Genomic DNA, 21,255 nt, shown 5'->3' on the forward strand with positions numbered 1-21,255 from the left:
TCTATTCTAAGCTATAACCAGTGTGGAAATATGCAGAATTAAGGTGCTCTGGGACACAGCTCTCAAATGTAAATGACAAAAGGAACATTGGAGTTTATAAATAAAAAGTTTAACATACCATCATAGGTTGAACAGACACGTTTTAATCCGCTTTTTTGGACTTTAGTGGAAATGCACAGATCATTTAATGCATTATCAATGGTCACCATTTGTACATAATTGTATATTGGGGTGATTGCTCGAATCTGGAAAAAGGAGCCAACCTCCTGCCTAGAGGCATTAGATTTTATTTCCTGGATTAAGTGCAACCAACTCTTGTGAAAGAGGCAAACACCTTAAAATTGATGTAAGCGGACCTGCAACCAGTTGTAGGCCTGGTGCTTGTGCTGATGGGTTGCTGTTGGCTTTACTCCACAGCCAGCATCACTGCAAAGTGTTTTTTGTAGTTGCACTGCACAAATAAACTAAATGAGACCTTAACCCAGAGTGAGCTACCATGAATCTGATGGTTGTGTGCTACACTGTCCGCAACCAGCTTCCATTCTTTCTGGGATGAAAGGTGGCATCTGGTTGAAGGGCCTCATCTTGAATGGCATCCTGACCCGCATGATATTGGGGCTCTTTGGACGTAGACTGCTGTTACTCTGGGTTTGCTCACTTCTTTTGGGCCCTCAGCGTTTGATCTTGACTATTTTCTTCTGTACATCTTCACTTTTTGTGTCTCTGCTTTGCCACCAGTTCTTGTAGATTACTGTTATGTTACCTTACTTTTGCTTATCTTCCTTACTCCCCTGACTCAGTAGTCTGAGATGGTAGAACTTTGCACAGGCGTCCCCAAACTCCTGTGCAAAGGACAGGAGGATTGCAGCTAGGAGAGTTGGTGATTTCAATTCCAATTCCAGCAGTTCTATTTATGCGTCATTCCATTTAGTAATCTTTCATTGTTTCCAGTCATACACTTCAAACTCACAAATCATTGGTATTCGGTGTTTATTTAATTATTTTGATAGAAGTAAATTTAGATTACAGCACACAAAATGCTTACATCCCTGTACCACTACCCAACCTTAAACCCTAAAATAAACTTTAACTCAATTTACCACTACTCTACCCTGTATATATGCTCTGTATATACGCACAATCTACTGTTTGTATCGTGGTGCCTGTTTGGAAGTAGATATGATGTAATCTACGGTTGGCAGGCTACCTCCAGAAGGACCAAAAATTGAGCCAGTGGTGGCCCACTCGTAGGCACCGCTGGCCCATCCAGATCAAGATTCCTGATGCCGGACCTGTGGAAACTTGTGGCCAATTTCCAGTCATAGCTCGTGATTGCTTTCAGAATAACATACCATCATGAGCAACAGCAGTTAAGGGCTGTGATCAGAAAAGAAGTGCTAGAAAAATGGACACTGCAAAAGTATGCAGATCCTCTTGCAGAGATTGCTTTTGCGTCCAAAGCATGTACAGTATTTCATCAGAGACTTCGAGAAAAGTAAAACTCCTGTTTACTTGATCACCTGCTTTCACAAGAATACTCTTTAATTCAAGACTTTATCTCTTAAAATGCTTGTACCGCAGATTGGTGGAAAGAATTTGAATGAGTGAATACCAACAAAATGTCTGTCAGTGTAAGTGTAACTGGTAGTGTGAGCTATATTGTAATTATGTACACTAGCAAACATTTTATAAGAAGTTCTTTTCACTTTCAAATTGAACAAGTTAGACTCAGATGTGGACATCCGTAAGCACCAGGTCTTTTTTTTGAGTTTCGGGTAAAATATTCCAGAGTTTTAAGAAAAGACTCTATGTTTAAAGTTATTTCAAGAAGCTAAGTTCATGACCCTGAAATACAGGTCTGGAAGGAGCACTTTAAGAGCTGCAATTCCAAGACACAAAGTTTGGCCTTCCTTTTGTGGTAATGTTGATGCAAAACTCTGCCAAGAGGTGGTGCAACCCAGACTGCAAATCGAAATGTTAATGTAGGCAGATATATGTACATGGTCTGTGTCACAGCAAATCTAGTCTAGGACCTTAAAAGGCACAGTTAACGTGACATAGGGCCTCAAACAGGCTTTGTTCAGGTGGGAGCCAGTGTGAGTAGCAAGGAAGGAGAAAACTGACTGAAATTGCTCTTGAATTATCTGTAGTCCATAGCGAAGCCATGTGATGAAATTTTGATCTGTTTGAAACGGGCCCATTTCTGTGCAGGGTGTGAACATTTCTCCAAGTCCTTGTATGGGACCCTGAATACGGACACCACTATTTATTCACTGAGAGCAGTGTGCAATTCATCCTCTGAAAGCGGTGTGCAATTTATCCTCTGAGAGCCGTGTGCGAATTATCCACTGAGAGTGGTGTGCAATTTATCCACTGAGAGTGGTGTGCAATTTATCCACTGAGAGCGGTGTGCAATTTATCCACTGAGAGCGGTGTGCAATTTATCCACTGAGAGCGGTGTGCAATTTATCCACTGTGAGCGGTGTGCAGTTCATCCACTGAAAGCGGTGTGCAGTTCATCCACTGAAAGCGGTGTGCTGTGTTTCCACTGAGAGTGGTGTGCTGTGTTTCCACTGAGAGTGGTGTGCTGTGTTTCCACTGAGAGCGGTGTGCTGTGTTTCCACTGAGAGCGGTGTGCTGTGTTTCCACTGAGAGCGGTGTGCTATTTTTCCACTGAGAGCAGTGTGCTATTTTTCCACTGAGAGCAGTGTGCTATTTTTCCACTGAGAGCAATGTGATTTTTATCCACTGAGAGCGGTGTGCTTTTTATCCACTGAGAGCGGTGTGCTATTTATCCACTGAGAACAATGTGCTGTTTATCCACTGAGAGCGGTGTGCTGTTTATCCACTGAGAGCGGTGTGCTATTTATCCACTGAGAGCAATGTTTTGTTTATCCACTGAGAGCGGTGTGTTGTTTATCCACTGAGAGCGGTGTGTTGTTTATCCACTGAGAGCAAGTGCTGTTTATCCACTGAGAGCGGTGTGCTATTTATCCACTGAGAGCAATGTGCTGTTTATCCACTGAGAGCTGTGTGTTGTTTATCCACTGAGAGCAATGTGCTTTTTATCCACTGAGAGCGGTGTGCTATTTATCCACTGAGAGCAATGTGCTATTTATCCACTGAGAGCAATGTTCTGTTTATCCACTGAGAGCGGTGTGTTGTTTATCCACTGAGAGCAAGTGCTATTTATCCACTGAGAGCAATGTTCTGTTTATCCACTGAGAGCGGTGTGCTGTTTATCCACTGAGAGCAGTGTGTTGTTTATCCACTGAGAGCAATGTGCTGTTTATCCACTGAGAGCGGTGTGCTATTTATCCACTGAGAGCGGTGTGCTGTTTATCCACTGAGAGCAGTGTGTTGTTTATCCACTGAGAGCAATGTGCTTTTTATCCACTGAGAGCAATGTGCTGTTTATCCACTGAGAGCGATGTGCTATTTATCCACTGAGAGCAATGTTCTGTTTATCCACTGAGAGCGGTGTGTTGTTTATCCACTGAGAGCAAGTGCTGTTTATCCACTGAGAGCGGTGTGCTATTTATCCACTGAGAGCGGTGTGCTGTTTATCCACTGAGAGCAGTGTGTTGTTTATCCACTGAGAGCAATGTGCTGTTTATCCACTGAGAGCAGTGTGTTGTTTATCCACTGAGAGCACGTGCTGTTTAACCACTGAGAGCGGTGTGCTATTAATCCATTGAGAGCAATGTTCTGTTTATCCACTGAGAGCGGTATGCTACTTATCCACTGAGAGTGGTGTACTGTTTATCCACTGAGAGCGGTGTGCTACGTATCCACTGAGAGATGTGTGCTACGTATCCACTGAGAGAGGTGTGCTGTTTATCCCCTGAGAGCGGGGTTCTACTTATCCACTGAGAGCGGTGTGCTACTTATCCACTGAAAACGGTGTGCTTCTTATCCACTGAGAGCAGTTTGCTCTTTATCCATTGAGAGCGGTGTGCTACTTATCCACTGAGAGCGGTGTGCTACTTATCCACTGAGAGCGGTGTGCTACTTATTCACTGAGAGTGGTGTGCTATTTATTACACCAGAAACATCCAGTACCATCCAGATCAGAGTTTATCAGGAGCGTTTAATAACAACTGACAAGTTTGACCCTAACAGTGGGAATACAAGGAGGATTTTGATGCCTTCAGCCCCAAAATTCGCAAGTTCAGATATTAAACGAGCCTTTTTCACCTGCTAAATTTCAGCAGGTTTGGCCCCCCAAAATTGAACGGGGGGGGCATGGCTAAGTGCCAGCGAAGATGGACGCTCAGTGAGAGAGCTCCGTACCTTCTCGCTCTCACCACGCTAATATCCGCCCAATAATCTGCTCCAGTGGAAGAAGGAAACAGTCCGCCGATTGGCGGAGCCGTGAAGCCAGGGCCGGCTTTAGTGCTGGTGGCGCCCTGTGCGACAATGTTTGTCGGCGCCCCCCCAATCACCACCTCCACCACAGAGTCTCTCACTAGCACCATTTAACAGGGATCAAGTCTCCATAACCGCACTCTCTCAGATGCATTAAATTAGATATATAGCGCCGCTCATACCAGTGTAGGGTGTCCGAGCACTGCATCACACACACATTACACAGAGACAATCAATCATACGTGTGTAAATCAGTGTATAGGAAGTGTTACATAACCCAAAGGACTAAAAGTGTAGGAGTCACATGTCATCCATACTGGTAGGCAGTATAGTTTAGGAGTGCTTGGTGTGGAGAAGCACAAACTCAGAGTCGAAAAAGAAATAGCCAAGTTGGGAGTTTTCTTTAATAATAAGAATTGATTTCTAGCTAAATGAACCCTTTTTGTAATATTAATCAATGTATAATAATGTATACTTTGCAGTGTTATTGCAGTTCTAGGATGAAAGTTAATAGCTCACTATTCTATATTAGGACTTTAAGTTATAAATTGCAAGTAAAAAAAGGATGTCTCTTTTGAAAGCAGTAACCTGCTAATCTGTTTACATCACACGCACTCTGTAATCTACTTGGTACACGTTCTTTGCAGCAGGCATATTATCCCTCTGCACTAACTTCACCTAAGTCAAAACCTCAACTATACAAAATACTGATCTCTCTCCAGGTAGATAATTAATCACACGAGTTATCTTTACATTTATGTGAGGCCTGGCAATTGCCGGCGGAAAGAAACGCTGCAGCAGGTGCTTTAAAAGCATAATAAACTTTCAAACACGGTGCCCCCAGGAAGCCAGCACCCAGTGCGGTAGCACCGGACGCACCGCCCTAAAGCCGGCCCTGCATGAAGCGCCCGTACACTTCAACGGCAGCCTCCGTTGGCACAGTTTAGCTGCCAACCAGAAGGCAACGTAGGCCTGACTGAGACCCGCAGACTCGAGTGCCAGCCGTAGCCGTGCAAGATATCATCAGCAGCGGTAGCCACAACCCAGAGGCACGATACTACCCCAGCTGCTCAATAACCGCCCGTACGGCAAGTACAAGGTGAGGGGTGGTAGAGTAGAACCGCGACTGCTGCGGCAGAGCTGACGGCCCTGGCTTCTCGCCCCCTGCATGCAGCGGCTGGTGCGGGGCCTTGTCATTGCCGGAGTTCCCCTACGCATAACTGGTGGCAGTGAGTGGAGCAGGCGGGGGGTGAGAGGTCCTACCCCCGTTCGTATCTTAGAAATCAGTGCGCTTGGCACGCGGGCTCGACATTACCATTGCATTTGCTCCCCCCCCCCTCCTGAGCACAGATGTTGGAGATGAGAAGCAGATGGGCAAGTGAGGGGAGACAGATCCAACGTCAATGCAGGTTACCCAACATCTCCCAGGCTAGTGGTCACCCCCGCCCCCGCTGCATTGAGGGGACTACTGTACTGTCAGGAAGCGCCCCGGAGGAGGGGCAGCCATTGGGCCTAGCATGTCCGGTCCGACCCAGTGGCCGGCAGGTGTGTACTCGACAGAGCGCTCCTCACAGAGGGTGTGGAGTTGGGGGAAAATGTGCAATAAGGTCAGAACGATGAAAGTAACAACATCTGATCTCCGCAATGACTCCAAGGCGATGCAACAGCAAGCAGCAGGGAAAGCGATGGAACTTAAGTTGGACAACTACGAAGGGCGGTCGCGCAGAAACAACATACGAATTCTGGGAGTGCCGGAACGACTGGAAGGGCCCATGCCCGACCTCTTTGTAGAAAACCTAATAACCAAGCGCCTACAACCCACACCTCTCTCAAAATTGAGAAGGCACATCGCTTCCCGGGGGGCAGGCCAAGGCCCGGGGCTCCCCCGTGGCTGATTGTGGCTCACCTTCATGACCGAGATATGGTCTTGCAGACTGCCTGTACTGCGAAGCCCATCCAAATGGACAACAACGTTCTGCAATTCTTTCCGGACTTTACCATGTACGTGCAAAGGCAACGGCCCACCTTTATAGACATCAAACATAAGCTCAGGGACAAGGGTATCTGCTACTCGATGATGTTCCCGGCGAGACTACGAGTGGAGGCAGAAGGAAAAACCTGTTTTTTGGACACTACTGACCTTGCTCAAGAATGGATGGATGGGTGGAGGCTTTGGGTCAAATGGAACTGGAACGAGGAAAGCGCAGTCCCCAAAGAAGGTACCATGGACAACGTCCTAGGGTGGCGACAGCAAGAACGGACGGATGAGAGACTGATAAACTTACAGTCTACGGAACTGATCGTGGGGTGGTGGGAGGCAGGCCGCAAACATGCATGGTGGTGGACAGAGCAAGCAGATCACAGAGTTTGTCGCCCCAGACGAGGGTACTAATGGCTGTCTTTCGATCCGATCTGTCGTGGTTAAAATGGTTTGGTGAGATTAAAAATTCCTTTTTCCTTCCAATTTTCATGTACTTGTGGCGGTGGGCAGTTTGAGAGGGTATAACACCCCCCCCCCCCCCCCTCTCAACTAGTTATAGTTTTCAAATGGGGCAACAGGCACTCTGCTTAGTTGGGGATAAGGACAGTTTTCAGTCCAGATTGCAGGGGAGTAGGGTGGAAGGGTTTGGGGTTGAAGTTAGTTCTTAGTTGTTGTTTAGGTGAAGTTACTCTATTGCAGAACAGAATATATGATGATTCACTCAGGACAAGTTCAGCACTGAAACAGATAAGCTATCTTCCGGTTGCGCCCATGCATACAGATACAAACCCACTATACGTGGGGTCTCCTCACTCACCCAAGGGAGTAGGTAATAATGGCGAAGCATAGCATTAAGCTGCTGTCCTGGAACGTAAACGGTCTTGGGGACAAGATCAAAAGGAGGATAGTGCTCCAATATCTCAAGAGACACTTGCCGGATGTGGTCTTCCTACAGGAGACCCACTTGATTTGGTAATGCGTGTGGTGCACTGACCAGATGGGGAAACAAGCAAATGGCACACTCAGCATTAACTGCTGGGTCCAGAGGAGTAGGCATAATGATCAGGCGAGGTTTCCCAATGTTTATTGGGCGCACCTGGACGGACAAATTGGGTAGATTCACAGCCGTTTCGGGGACTTGGGAGGGCAAGCCACTGATACTACTGTCTGTATATGTACCGCCGAGTCTCCAGGCGACAACCTTTACTGACCTGGGGGACCTCTTGCTCGCGCTCCCCGACGGGGTACTCCTGATGGGAGGGGACTTTAACTCCCTAATATCGGGACAGGTAGATCGACATCCCCCAAAGGAGGTCCCACCATCACGCACACAACTTCGTGACTTCTATGATTCCATGGGACTGGGGGATGTGTGGCGCACCCGCCACCTTACCGATGCCCAGTTCACTTATTACTCCAGTGCTCATAGGTGATTATCCAGACTAGACTATATAATAGCACCTTCGGACCAGGTTGGACACGTTAGAGAGGTGAAACACATGGCCAGGGGTATGGCCGATCACTCCCCTCCGTGGGCTCAGGTAGAGATGGGAGAGCGGCAAATGGGCAGAATAGCACCAATAAATCCTTGGTTCTTGAAAAATCACACAGTAAAGAAAAAAGTGAAAAAAGAAATAGGGTTGTACTTTAAGGAAAATGAAGGCTCGTTTGAATCGGCGCAGTTACTCTGGGAAGCCTTCAAAGCAGTGATTAGGGGACAGGCAGTTTCCCAGATAGCAAAAAGAGAAAGCCACACAACTAGCCAAACTGGAGATGGAAGTTTTGCATCTTGAGGAGAGGGCGTGGGGACCCGAAGAGCCGGACGCCCAGCATAGGCTAGACGTAAAGGTGAAGGAATATAAAGATGTAGTCACGGATGCGGCTCGGGCACAACACAGAGCCACGCAAAGCAGGATATACGAAGTCGGGGACAAAGCGGGGAAATTACTGGCGTGGCTCGACCACAGAGAGCAGGCCACCAGACTAGTAGCTGAATTAAACTCCTTGTCGGGGGTACGCGTCACGGACCCGCAAGAGATCGCGGATGGGTTTGCCAATCACTTTCAGAACATATATAAATCTAACAACACCTCTACCTCAGATGAGGCGGAATCGATGCTGTCTGACATGACCCTTCCAACTTTGTCGGAGAAGGATTCCTCCCTGCTTGAGAAAGAACTCTCCCACTTAGAGGTGGAAAGGGCGATCTCTGACTTGCAGTCCGGGAAAGCTTGGGCCCCAGTGGGTTACCCATAGAACTGTACAAGCTGGCACCTAGCCAAATCGCACCACATCTCACTGCGATGTTTGAGAAAAGTCGCGAACGAGGGACGCTTCCAGTTGACCAGAGATTGGCCACAATTGTGGTCATTCATAAGGATGGCAGGCCCAAAAAGGAGTGCACCTCCTACAGGCTGAGATCTCTGCTTAACGCGGAGGTTAAGATATGGGCCAAACTGTTAGCCATTAGACTCCTCAAAATGATTACCAAATTAGTGCACCCCGACCAGTCTGGCTTTATGCTGTCACGCAACACATCCCTTAACTTGCGCCGATTGCACGGAGTGATGGGCAGAATAGAAACATTACCAGAAGATGATATAGACCAGTGGAAGACCCTGGGTATAAAATGGACAGGTGGTTTCTCCCAACCAGGAACTACACCAGGGCGCTCTATGCTAGCAAGCCCCCAAAATTCCTGACGGGCCCGACCAGACACACAGTACAAATATGGCATATGGTGAATAATAGTATGGGATGGGATGGGCAGGCAAGATGACACAGGCCACACCCCTGTGAGAAACTGGGAACGCTGGGAGACTCTAAGGGCTTCACGGGGTGGGATTTGATTGGGATTTCCAAAGTGGGTGATTTATGGAAAATGGGAGAGGTGGTCCCATTTGCACAGTTACAAAAAGAATACGAGATGGCACAGAGGGTGGCATTTCGCTACTGCCAGATTAAACATGCCCTACAATCGGCCATCCCAAAAGGCCAGTCGCTCCCCGAATCCTCCCCACTTGAAGACAAAATCCTGGATGAATACATGCCCAAGAGGGCAATCTTGCTGACCTATCATAAATTGATCAATAACATGCCAGACCCCCTCTTACAACTCCGGAGTCAATGGGAAAACAATATGGTGGATCGGGAGGATGACGACTGGCCGGATGCCCTCTCATCTCCCAGGGACATAGCAATTTCATCATGTTTGAGGCTAGTACAGCTCAAGATCTTACGCAGGGTGTATTTGTCAAGTGCTACCCTAGCCCAGATGGGCTACAAAGACGACCCTGGTTGTAGTAGGGGTTGCGGTAAGGAGGGCACTTTTATTCACACTATCTGGGAAAGTACGCACATCCAACAGTGTTGGGCAGCGGTGACTCAATGTATGTCAAAAGTGTTGGGAAAAAGAGTAGAACCCATGATAAAACCTTGTCTCTTAAATGTGTGGGATCCCACTGACTTGACTGGGGCAGAGAAGACCTGAGCGATGCTCGGAATGATAGTGGCTAAGCGAATGTGGCGCAACTGTAGAGGTCTCCCGAATCTCCGTCACTGGGCACGTGGAAGAAAGATTTGGACTGGTGCATGGTGGGAGAGAAATCTGTGTATGAGTCCCGTGGATGCCCCAAGAAATGGCTACATGTGTGGGGTAAATGGAACACATTTAGAGGGAATATATGTGAGCCCCCTCGAGCAGCACAACATCCGGATTCTGATAGTGATTAATAGTACGACTAAAGAACTATGAGAACTTTTGTGAAGATTGAGTCTGGGGGTAGTTTTCCTTGCTTGATGAAGAATGGGATTGATATTGTAAATATTGCTTGGCATTGTACCTGAAGTGCTTTGATTTGTTAATCAATAAAAAAGAATTATTTAAAAAAAAAAAAAAAAAGAACAAGGGAAAACTATAGGAGGGCAGACTTCATTGCACCTTGTAAGTACTTGGCGTAGTAAACTCTGCACCTCTTGTAAAATGGGTTTGCGAAGGGATTGTAAAATAACAAGGTACTTGTTAATCGAGACCTAAATGTTTGCTGTTCAGGACTTTGAGGTGTCTCGTTTCATTTAAAACGTTTCTTCATAATGTATTGAAACTGTTTAATAACAAGCTACTTTTTTTTCATTTTTACAGTCTGTGAGCAAGACCGGGCGGCTCATGATCAGCCACGAGGCTCCCGTGACAGGGGGCTTTGCCTCAGAAATCAGTTCTACAGTCCAGGTAGGTCTGATGTATTTATCCTGCTTCTCAGATGTTGGACTGCACTAACACGTGAATTGCCTACGCGTGGGCAGTTTAGACAGTTAGATACTCCATAACCCTTCGGTGTTTGTGTTTTTTTAGATTGATATTCTAAAAATGTTTTGTCTTGCAACCAGTATGTTTACGGGTGCACACATTGCTGCATTTTCTATCTCCCTTCGCAGCCCTTTCATTCCAATATTCTCTGGCTAGATTTAAATATACATTTTAGGACAGAACAGGTTGTCCTGATTCTTAAGATCTAGTGTACAGTAACCGCTTCTGCCTTGGCAGCTGGCGTTGTAGTCTGTGTACATAATTTACTACCGGGCTTAACTTTATTTAAATTAAATGCAGATTAATGTTACCTGATAAATGCTTAAACCATGTGGATTCTCTCCGCGTGCTGGAGAAGCAGAGCCTGCCCCGCGGGGTGCACCCAGTGCAGGACTGGGTTGTTGTTTCTATATGGGAGACTTGCATTATATTACGATCAATTGTTTTGCTGTATACGTGTTTTAATTTTCGTGAGGCGCACTGAAATTTTGTGGTTGTAATTTTTATTTTCGCTGAAAGCAACTGGGAAACCGAGCTGGTCTGTAACATCCTCTGAACCGCGAAAGACAGGGTCGTGTTAAAGCCAGTGAAGTTGTGGGCTCTGATTGGCAGGTGTTGCACCACGAACCACGCTCGGACCTCCTGAAGGACGTATTTTGAAGTAAATGAACTGTTAAGCAAAACTTGTGAGTTGTGAAGCACAATGAGATTGCCAAAGAGCAGGAAAATGTTTAGGCAGCATTACTAGTTCTTTGACTTGGGGACACCGCAGGAAATGATATCATATGACCTTTGGTTAGTTACTTCTCACAAAAGGGCTGGAAAATTTCTAGCAGATACAAATGAAATAGTCTATAAATGAACATACGTTTTCAAATCATGTTGAAAATGCTCACACATGTTTTGTCAGTATCTGCAGATAGAGATGAAATAATGCAGCATTGGGTAAGAATCTTTTAAAATAGAGTACAGCAATGGAAACTATGCTGTCCAAGTTGGAATTGCCCAATATCAAATAAGCATTATACAATGGCAAGGTCGGTGGGAATGTAATGTTCTGCACATATTCACTTTGCAAATTGTTTTAGAAATCAAGAGAAGGATGTAAAGAACGCTCAGTCTTAGAATGTAGGTCACTGTGTTATTTATGGCAGGTCATGCTTTTCTAATAAACTTACTTTCTACAACATGATTGTGTTGCACCTTCATATGTTTACTGTACATTTATTTTACTGATTAAAGTGCACCTCACTGGTAGAGTACTTGGGTTGGTCAACAGTCTGCTTGTTCCCCATTTAGTGTACTGACAACAATTTAGAGGGGTAAGGAAAGGTAGGCACCAGATTAAATGGAGAATTATTCACTTGAGAGTTAAATAAGAGCTATCTAGCTGGCATAAGGGCAGATATTATTCACATGGAAATACAGGCTCTCATGCTGATGCTTAGTGGGTACCAAGTAGAACTTTGACGCCTGGAAATGAAGCGACTGACCGATGGTGCTGCTGCTGGGCTTTCTTGAAAAGCTCGAGTAACTGACTGGGGGTAAATTGAGGCCTAGCTAACAGAACAGAATATTGTCTGCTGCCATGAGAAGTTGTTGCTTGGCTGGCTGCTAATCAAGAGAAGGCTAACATTGCTTAGCGTTAGATGATACTAATTAGACAACAACCTGATGCTTTGCCGATGACTGCTGTCTTCAGGCTGCTACATAAATGTGCTGGCTTCTGCAGTCACTAGCTGATTTATGTGGTGAAGCAACATATTTATCAAGGTGAGAACAGACTGACTGGAGAGCAATTGCTGCTTGCCTGGGAATCAAGAGAATAAGAGCACGAGATGTGGTTTACACATTCACTTAACAGGGCCCTCGGTTAAGCAGTACTGATGCTGCTTGACTGCCTTCCTGAGAAGATGACATAGAGTAGAAACTGAGTGACATGTTTATCTGAGTGTGGAAATAAAATGTGATGTTTAACCCGTTAACCGCGGCGCAAATTCCGCCGCGGTGCGGGACTTTTAATGAGTGGGCGGGGCTGCGTCGGCCAATGGACGTGCGCAGCACTAGCCACGTAGTGCTCACTACTGCCGTTGACCAACGCACGCAGGGAACAGGTTAAGAGGATACCTCTGGCGGCACTCATCAGCAAATCAGTCTGTAGCTTCATTCAAATTTAGAAGTTTCACCTCATTAGGTTCACATGCTATTATCATCAAATCTGTGAGTCCGTTGCCTTTTAGTTCTAATTTCAAAATGGCAGTATCTCTTTCCTATAGCAGTACCCATAAAATAATCTGCCAGCTTGCTACTCAATTGATGTTCCAAGGGCAGAGCCCTTGCGTTGAATTTATGTTTTTTTTACAGCAATTCTACATTGCTCTTCTAACAGCTTAGCCTGGCTCACCACTTCGATCCACTGGCAGCTTTAAAGGAGTTTCACTAAATCACCTCTCATGACCTCTAATTAGTTCAGAAAATCTAGGCAAATTTCTTGCATTGTCAAAAAGAAATCTTTTGCTGGTTGTATATTAGTGACTAAAGCAAAGTTTAGGCAATGGGCATGGCACTGTATATAAATAGTGTATTGTGATTTGTCCTATTTGTGCTTGGACCCCTTTGAACAAAAAGCCACTAATACCCAATCGTAGCACTGTGAAAGTAAGTTCTTCCAGTTAAGCCCAGCTTTTTGTACTGCTTTATCAATGACTGCAGCCAGGCTGGAGGCATGACACCACCCTAGTGCTTTTTCCTGAACATTTCCATCATCATCAACAAGGCGTATAATAAAACTCAGCTGCTCTTTATGTGAAACATCGTTGGTTTTGTCAACCAGCACCAGAAACTGAGGCATTCATTTTCATCTAAGGCGGACACGCCTATTTTCTTCACCATTTCCTCAAGTATCTTACAAATTTTTAACACCCATATTGCAGAAGGAAAACATCAGTGTCACTACCACATTTTGGGGCGCAAAAAGTTGAATAGAGAAATCAACTTCGAACTGCTTGCTGCCTTGTTGACTTACCTGCCGTGAGGGGAACGGCCAGTCCAGCGGGGATATTTCTCCTCTCTTGCCTCTGCTCTGCTCGCGGACGCCTCCGCCATCGCCGTGAGGGGAACGGCGCACCGGAACTACATTTCCCGGCTTCCCTGGAGAGCGGCGCTCGCGGTGACGACACCTGGCAGCGTCGGACCACTACATAGGCTGCCAGGTGTCACCGCAGCGCGGGACGCTTCAACTTCGAACTGCTTGCTGCCTTGTTGACTTACCTGCCGTGAGGGGAACGGCCAGTCCAGCGGGGATATTTCTCCTCTCTTGCCTCTGCTCTGCTCGCGGACGCCTCCGCCGTGAGGGGAACGGCGCACAGGAACTACATTTCCCGGCTTCCCTGGAGAGCGGCGCTCGCGGTGACGACACCTGGCAGCGTCGGACCACTACATAGGCTGCCAGGTGTCACCGCAGCGCGGGACGCGCGCGGGCAGCGCCCGGGCAAAGCCCGGGCCAAGGGCGGGCCCGTCCTTGCCCGTCAGAGCCCGGAGGAGTCTGGTCTGGGCCATATCCCTAACAACCAAGGACAGCCAGAGGTCATTTGTCTGGTGAGCACTACTTACTTTCTGTATTTTACTGTAACTGACATTATTACCCCCTTGCATTACTGCTGTACTCCTATTCCAACTCGAGGATTTGGACCGTGACTCTTCCTGTTCGGGGCAGATGCGGTGAACCTTCTTCATGTTTGAGGAGCTAAAGGGATAGACTTCCATCTTTTGCTACCGCGGGACTGCGAGGACTAGGGCGCTTTGCTGTTTGACTGATTTGTCGCACCTGGTCCTCTTCCCGACTTTTCCCTTTGCCTGCATAAAGCGCCTCCCGGCCCCCGCTTCCGGGCGCCGTTCGAGGATTTGGACCGTTTGAGGAGATAATAGGGATAGATTTGTATTATTTGCTATCGCGGGACTGCGAGGACCAGGGCACTTTGTTGTTTGACTGATTTACTGCACCTGGTCCTCTTCCCGACGCCTCCTATCAATTATCTTCCATACTTTATTCTTTTCCTCTTTAGCTTAACAATTATGGCTGAGAGTCACGATACTGTGATATTAAGTAAGGCAGGGGGTCCCACGAAAGGAACACTAGATTGTTATTTCAGTAAGGTTCTCATAGATGGAGGGAAGGAAGACACTCTAGCCGAGCGACGGGCTGAGCGTCGCCAGTCAGTGGAATACATGAAGAATAGGCCCTTCACAGATTTAATTCAACAAGTTACCCTGCCTGATGCCAGCCCTTTTAATGAAAGCGATGACTTGTTGTCTACAGATAGCGTTCCTGTACTCTTGCGGGAGCTATCTCCCCGAAGTCTTCCACCCAACCCGCATGATATTGTCTATACAAACTCCATTTCCACTCACGTTAATTCTTTAGTGGACATAGAAGAGATAGCTAATTCTCCTTTGCCAAACGTGGTGATAGCTAAAAAGAAGACTAGGAAATTAGTGTCTTCCAAAGTTCCTGGTCCACCACCAATCAAAAGGAGGAAAAAGGGGGGAGACACAAGCAGACTTAGGATTAGCCATAGTGACTTTGGGAAAAAAAAAATTAATGCCATTAATTTGGATGCATCTACTCTTAAGGCCTATAGTAAATACACCTACCCCAAAGGTTGCCTCTAACACAGCTCCGTTACCAGTGGAATTGGTCGCTATCCCACTTTGTCCACCTAAGGAAATACAGAATATTGACCAGTTGGCAAATATTGAACATCTCATAAGGTCATTTATTCTTCCGATCATTGAGAGGCTAAAGAGGGTTGAGGAAAGGCTACGGAATCTGGAGTTGGCAACCTGTAGTAAAGCAGGACAGGCTAAGGACCTATCGGTTCTAGCCCAACATCCTATAGTTATTATGCCTTCCTCTTCTCCTGCCTTAAGTGAATGCCCAACTGCAGGTAGTACGACTCCAGATCCCAGGCAACAGAGGCCTATATCTCCCAAACCTGTAAGGCATTCGGTCCCACCTGCTCCCAGCACGACATTTAGGGCGGAAAAAAATCAGGGTGCGGGAAATATGGGTGTCGATAGGAGTTCTAGTACTGTTAAGGATATAAAATGTAAGGAGCCCCAAGTGGAACTACCTCCAGAATCTGTCCCTTACGTAGTTGTACTAGCGGGAGTTCCTAAACTACCAGAAGGCAGGAGGGAAGGGTTCTTTCAACTTAAAAATAAAATAGTACACTGGTTAAGACAGAATCGTCGCCTTCCTTATAACATCAATGGTGAGATCCTCCATGTACGCCGACTTTCTTGGCTAGGAAGCAGGGTGAAGGATATCAAGGGGGACCTAATCGTTATAAATTTTAGAGATCCCAAGGCTGTTAGACACATCCTAAACTGGCCAGCAGGGAACCCTGGTAATTTTATTGTCCCCCTTGAACTTATATACTTCTATCCCAGAACTCAAGGGACTAGAGTTGGGTACCCTTTAGTTTGTGATTTCCCCCAGTCTAACCTACGTGTACCTCCTGATGATGGCTATACATTAGTAGAACCAAACTATATTCCAAAAGCTTTGGATAATGCCCTAAGGTGGGATACTATACCGCCTAGGAACTATGGGAATAGAAGCAGGAGGATGGACCACCTGATGCCATTCACGCCGTTCGAGGCTGCAAATAGATATGAAGCTCTTTCTGGCCTCGACGGATGTGACTGACATACGTGGTCACTGACTAATTCACCCCCTGTTCTTGCCCAATCTAATCCAAACGACATCTTCAGCCCATTGGATATTGGCAAACCTGACCTAATTGAACGTTCTGTGCAGTGTATGGGGACCCAGATTTTAGAACCCTTCGTTGAATTCCCTCCTATCCCTTTTTCTACTCTTTGTCTCCCCATAAATTCTATACCTGTCAAAGGGGTTGGTGCTGGTTCACCTACGTTGAGCAATTCTAATGGTTCTCTGGACCCTGTATTACTTAAGAACGCTATGGCTGCTGACCATGTTAGAATCCTTTCGTGGAATGTGGCGGGTCTAAAAAACAAGCTTCCTATTGCTGAGTGGGGTGCGTTCATTGCCACTTTTGATATCTGTTTGTTCCAGGAAACTTGGCTGCTTAATGAGAGTGTGTTTTTGGGCTTTGCAACATATGATATCTTGGCAAGTATGGGCACTAGGGGTAGACCTTCGGGTGGCCTGTCCATATGGGTTGGTACATGCCTAGGAGTAAAGGCAGTGGAAATTCAAACCAACTCTCGGGATGTACAACTCGTTTTATTGGATCCAGTAAATGGCCCCAAAATTGCAGTGATTAATGTTTATGCAAGGCCAAACAAGCGGGGCCATGATTCTGAGACTATTGTTGAACTGTCTAAACTTATGCAGTCACTCGACCCCTCCACTGTGATATTACTGGGTGGGGATTTTAATTGTCATTTTGAGCCCCTTTGGGACCCAAATTTAGGAGATGTAGATGAAGTAGATTTATTATGGAATATCCCTGATCCGTTGATACCATTGGTTAAAGTCTGGACTCCCCCTGTTTTGCGATTGCAGTCGCTGGTCCTAGCGGCATCACTACGGGCTTGCTATGGCAGGGTGAATCCAGATAGACCTGGGAAGGCAACATTTAACCGACCAAATCATACCTCAATAATCGATTATATCTTTTTGGAAGCTAGGTATTGGGACAGGATTTGTAAATTTGAGGTCATTGAGAGGTTTGATAGTGACCACAATGCCTTAGCATTGACACTTAAACGGGGAGCTTTGGCTTAAAAAATCCCTCACCGAACTTAAATAAAGTAACTAGTCCACTGATCATTACAAATTGCAGAAGGAGGGTCAAATGGCCTGAATTCCTAACGTCTGATAGTAAACTTGCGGAACTTTACGAGACTATCATACCATTTCTCGAAGAGATGGGGAAAACTGGTCTATCGCCCAGCCCAATTGATATACATGGCCAACTGGTTATGGCTCTAAAAGACATATTGTTTCCGGTAAAGAAGGTTACTCAGTTTCAGACCACAACTGTTCGCTGGTTTAACACGACCTGTCGTATGGCCAAAAAGGCTCTGTTGCTGGCCATTAAAACCAACGACAGAGAAGTCATCAGGGTAAATCGCTCCCAGTACAAAAAAGCAATTAGTGACGCGAAGAAGGAACGGGAGGTTGTAATGTGGGAAGAACTGGGTTTGGCACTTAGCCGAAATGACGCCAAATCTTTTTGGTCCATTGTAGCATCTGGAGTTGGTGGGCAACATCATGCTCCTGCACCTAATATTGCCTCCTCAATCTGGAAAAGTCATTTTGGTGACTTATATGGTATGCCCGATCAGGACGGTTTAACTCTTGGTACTCCTGAATTTTTACCACCACCCGGTTGCTGTGATTCAGCCGATCTTTTTACTCTGATTGAAGTGGAAACAGCGATAGGAAAGATGCTCCCCAACAAGGCTCCCGGCCTTGATAAATTGCCTGGAGACATGTTCAGGGCACAACCAAAGATATGGGCCCCCTACTTGGTTACCCTATTTAACTGCATTTTACAGGGGGACAATGTGCCTCCAACTTGGCTTGGAGCCGAAATTGTCCCTATCCTAAAAAAGGGTTGCCCCTTGACCCCTTTCAACTACAGGCCCATTAGCCTAATTGATACTTCCCAAAAATTAATGGGGAGGATTCTGCTGGACAGGGTCTTGGAGTGGATTGAAGAGAAAGGGATCCTTTCTATCTTTCAGGCAGGTTTTAGGGCTGGTATTTATACTGTCGATCAGATTTTTCGCCTGCAGGTCCTGTATTGGAAAACAGCCAAGGCGGAGGGTGGCAGCCTCTACCTTGTGTTTGTGGACCTGCGGGCAGCCTTCGACTTAGTTCCACGAACTAAATTGTGGCAGGTTCTAGCCGATTTGGGCCTTCCGCCCTATTTGTTAGCAGTTTTATTCAGGCTCCATGAAAATAACTTTGCCCAGGTGCGATGTGGCAAGCATGGTGACCTTACCGATCGATTTCCTGTTCACAAAGGTGTCCGCCAAGGGTGTGTGTTGGCTCCCACACTATTTAGTCTTTACATCAATGGCCTTGTCGACCATTTGAATTGTGTGGAAAACAACGATGCCCCAAAACTGGCAACAGGACGAGTGCCCGCTCTGATGTTCGCAGACGACACCCTGTTGTTGTCTAGAACATCATCGGGCATTCAAAATACACTCGATGGTTTTGTAAAGTTCTGTGAGCAGCGGGGACTGGAAATCAACCTGGGGAAAACAAAATTTATGATTTTCAACCCCCTAAGCGGGTACGTCCAAACCCAATTTTATACGGCACTCCCCTTGAAAGGGTTAAAACTTTTGTTTACCTAGGCCTCACTCTGACTGAGAAATTTAACTGGGATAAGCAGATAGCCAAGTCGACGCTTAAGCTTTCCCAGTTGGTGGGGGGTCTCAATAAAGTTTTTAAAAAATCGACCTATAAACCAGTGTCACCTGTTTTGGAGATTTTTTGTCGACAGGCCAGAGCGGCCGTAATTTACGGGGCTGATTTGTGGGGGCATAAGCAAATAGATACCCTCACTAAGGTTGAGCAGTCCTTCTTAAGAACACTTGTAGGGCTCCCCTCTAGCACACCTTTGACTCCCTTGAAATTTGATTTTGGCCTAGTCTCGATAGATGAGATTGTAAGTGCCAGACCAATCTTGTATTGGAAAAGGTTGTGGTCGGTTCCTGAACTGGCCTCATACAGAACTGAATTCATTGCGATCTGGCCTCTCCTTAAATCTAAAAAGATCCCTTGGCTCCAACATATCAAAGCGGCCAGCACCTGTCTAGGACTCCCGGAACTCTGGGATTCCCCAGAAACTTTTTGTACCGGAATAACAAAGAAAGAATTATCCTCACTGATATGTATACGGAATCTCCAAATACTTTCGAGCTCTACAACAGTGGGTAGATTGACTTCTGAGTTTCTCACAGTTAAATCTGACTCAAAATTTGAGCAATTCATGGATCAAATCGAACCCTCACTTGCTCGAAAATTATACATTCAGCTAAGACACGGTACTTTACCAGTCAGGTCCTTTTCAGTTAAGTGGCAGACGCAGAACCAGGAAAGTTGTCCCGCATGTAACTACAAATTGGAGACCGTTTCACATGTGTTGTTCTTCTGCCCTGTATACTCTGCAATTAGAAAATGTTGGCTAATTCCCATCTGCAGGAATTTGGGATTTCGTCACTTTAAGCAGGCCCTTAGGTCTCTAACTTATGATACCCACCCCCCTATTGTATTTGCCGTATCTCGCTATTTATATGGCATGTGGCGCAGGAGACGAATCTTTTTAAACTAATTTTTGTACCTACTTTTCACATGATAACATGCTGTTTAATTCTTTTTAAATTGTAAAATTATTTATTGTTTTATTGTACTTATGTGTGCTTTTATGGTCTCTTGGCCGAAATAAAGTTATCACTGACTAATTCAAGTCGCTTCTTCTGAAGAGACCTGTATGGTTAAGTTGAATTTGTAGTTCTGTGTGTGGCACACTAAAAAAACAAAGCCTTTTCAGCATTCACTACAGAAAAACATTATTTTGTAGTGAATGTGCACAATCTTCGTCTTACTGAAAACGGATTCCCAGATAAACCAATATATGTTAGGAAGGTCTTTTTAGTATTCGGTTGTAGTCCAGGCAGGGTTCAGAAGTTTCACAACTTCGTACAGCACAACAGGTATTGTGCTCCCTGTGAGATGCTCAGTGCGGTCTCAGGTGAGCATTAGAGACAGAGGAACTGTAAGTGCCATTATGAACGACATTCCCTACAACTCAACCCCTGCACTGGAAAGCCTTCAACAAGTATCCAGCCTGGGCAATGCCCTAAATATGTATGCATTAGCTGTGCGGTGTACATCTGAGAATGGGTCCAGGAACACTGCTGCAGAGTTACGTAGGAACATGGGCAAATGCTACTTACTTTGACATTGCCACCAGCTGAAAGAGAAGGTGCCAGTGGCAAATCATAGATGCAGGGGCTGGGGTGGCTGCAGCAGGCCCCAAGTGGCATGCTTCCTGCAACACTTAAGCACCGAGATAAAGATGCTTTACTGCCCATACCTCAAGGGGACCCACACACATATGTAAACAAGTGTATGCTGCTAGTATATGCTGCAGCGAAGCTGCTCCTTCAAGGCCATCTCACATCTTTCTTTGTTCGCCCTAAGTTGGCAGGTTATGCCCAGACGTGGGACCCTTGCTCACTTTGCCACTGGATTCAAGCTAGCCTGGTTGATGAGAGCTGTTAGCCCGAAACCGGGCCCAGGATGCTTGTTTCCTGTCCAGGGAGGACCTGGCTTGGCAGTTTGGGCTTGACTGTTCCAATGAGGCACAGGGTCAAGACTGATTTGCATATAGGGTGGTGAAGTGAGCTAAAGAACGATGATGGATTCAACCCAGGTGTGTGACTGGGGGCGAGTGTTTGAAAAATGTCCACACTCCGTCCATCATCTCCTTGTTTTTGCTTCATCTCACACAACTATTCATTTTAAGGTAAAGAGAAGCCACTGCCAGCCAGTAGAGATACATAATGCGTATTATTTTAATGAAGCAAG

At 46.1% G+C, this 21,255-nt stretch overlaps 1 protein-coding gene across 1 annotated transcript in view; it reads left to right on the forward strand.

Annotated features, from left to right (window-relative positions):
• Nucleotides 1-21,255, forward strand: part of BCKDHB (branched chain keto acid dehydrogenase E1 subunit beta) — a 1,118,926-nt gene that overhangs the window by 707,196 nt on the left and 390,475 nt on the right. The window contains exon 9 of the mRNA XM_085611011.1: nt 10,491-10,577. Coding sequence (XP_085467137.1) covers nt 10,491-10,577 — 87 coding nt within the window. The remainder of the gene's footprint in view (nt 1-10,490; nt 10,578-21,255) is intronic.

This window comes from Triturus cristatus, chromosome 6 (assembly GCF_964204655.1).
Source record: "Triturus cristatus chromosome 6, aTriCri1.1, whole genome shotgun sequence".
Taxonomy (NCBI): Eukaryota; Metazoa; Chordata; class Amphibia; order Caudata; family Salamandridae; genus Triturus; species Triturus cristatus.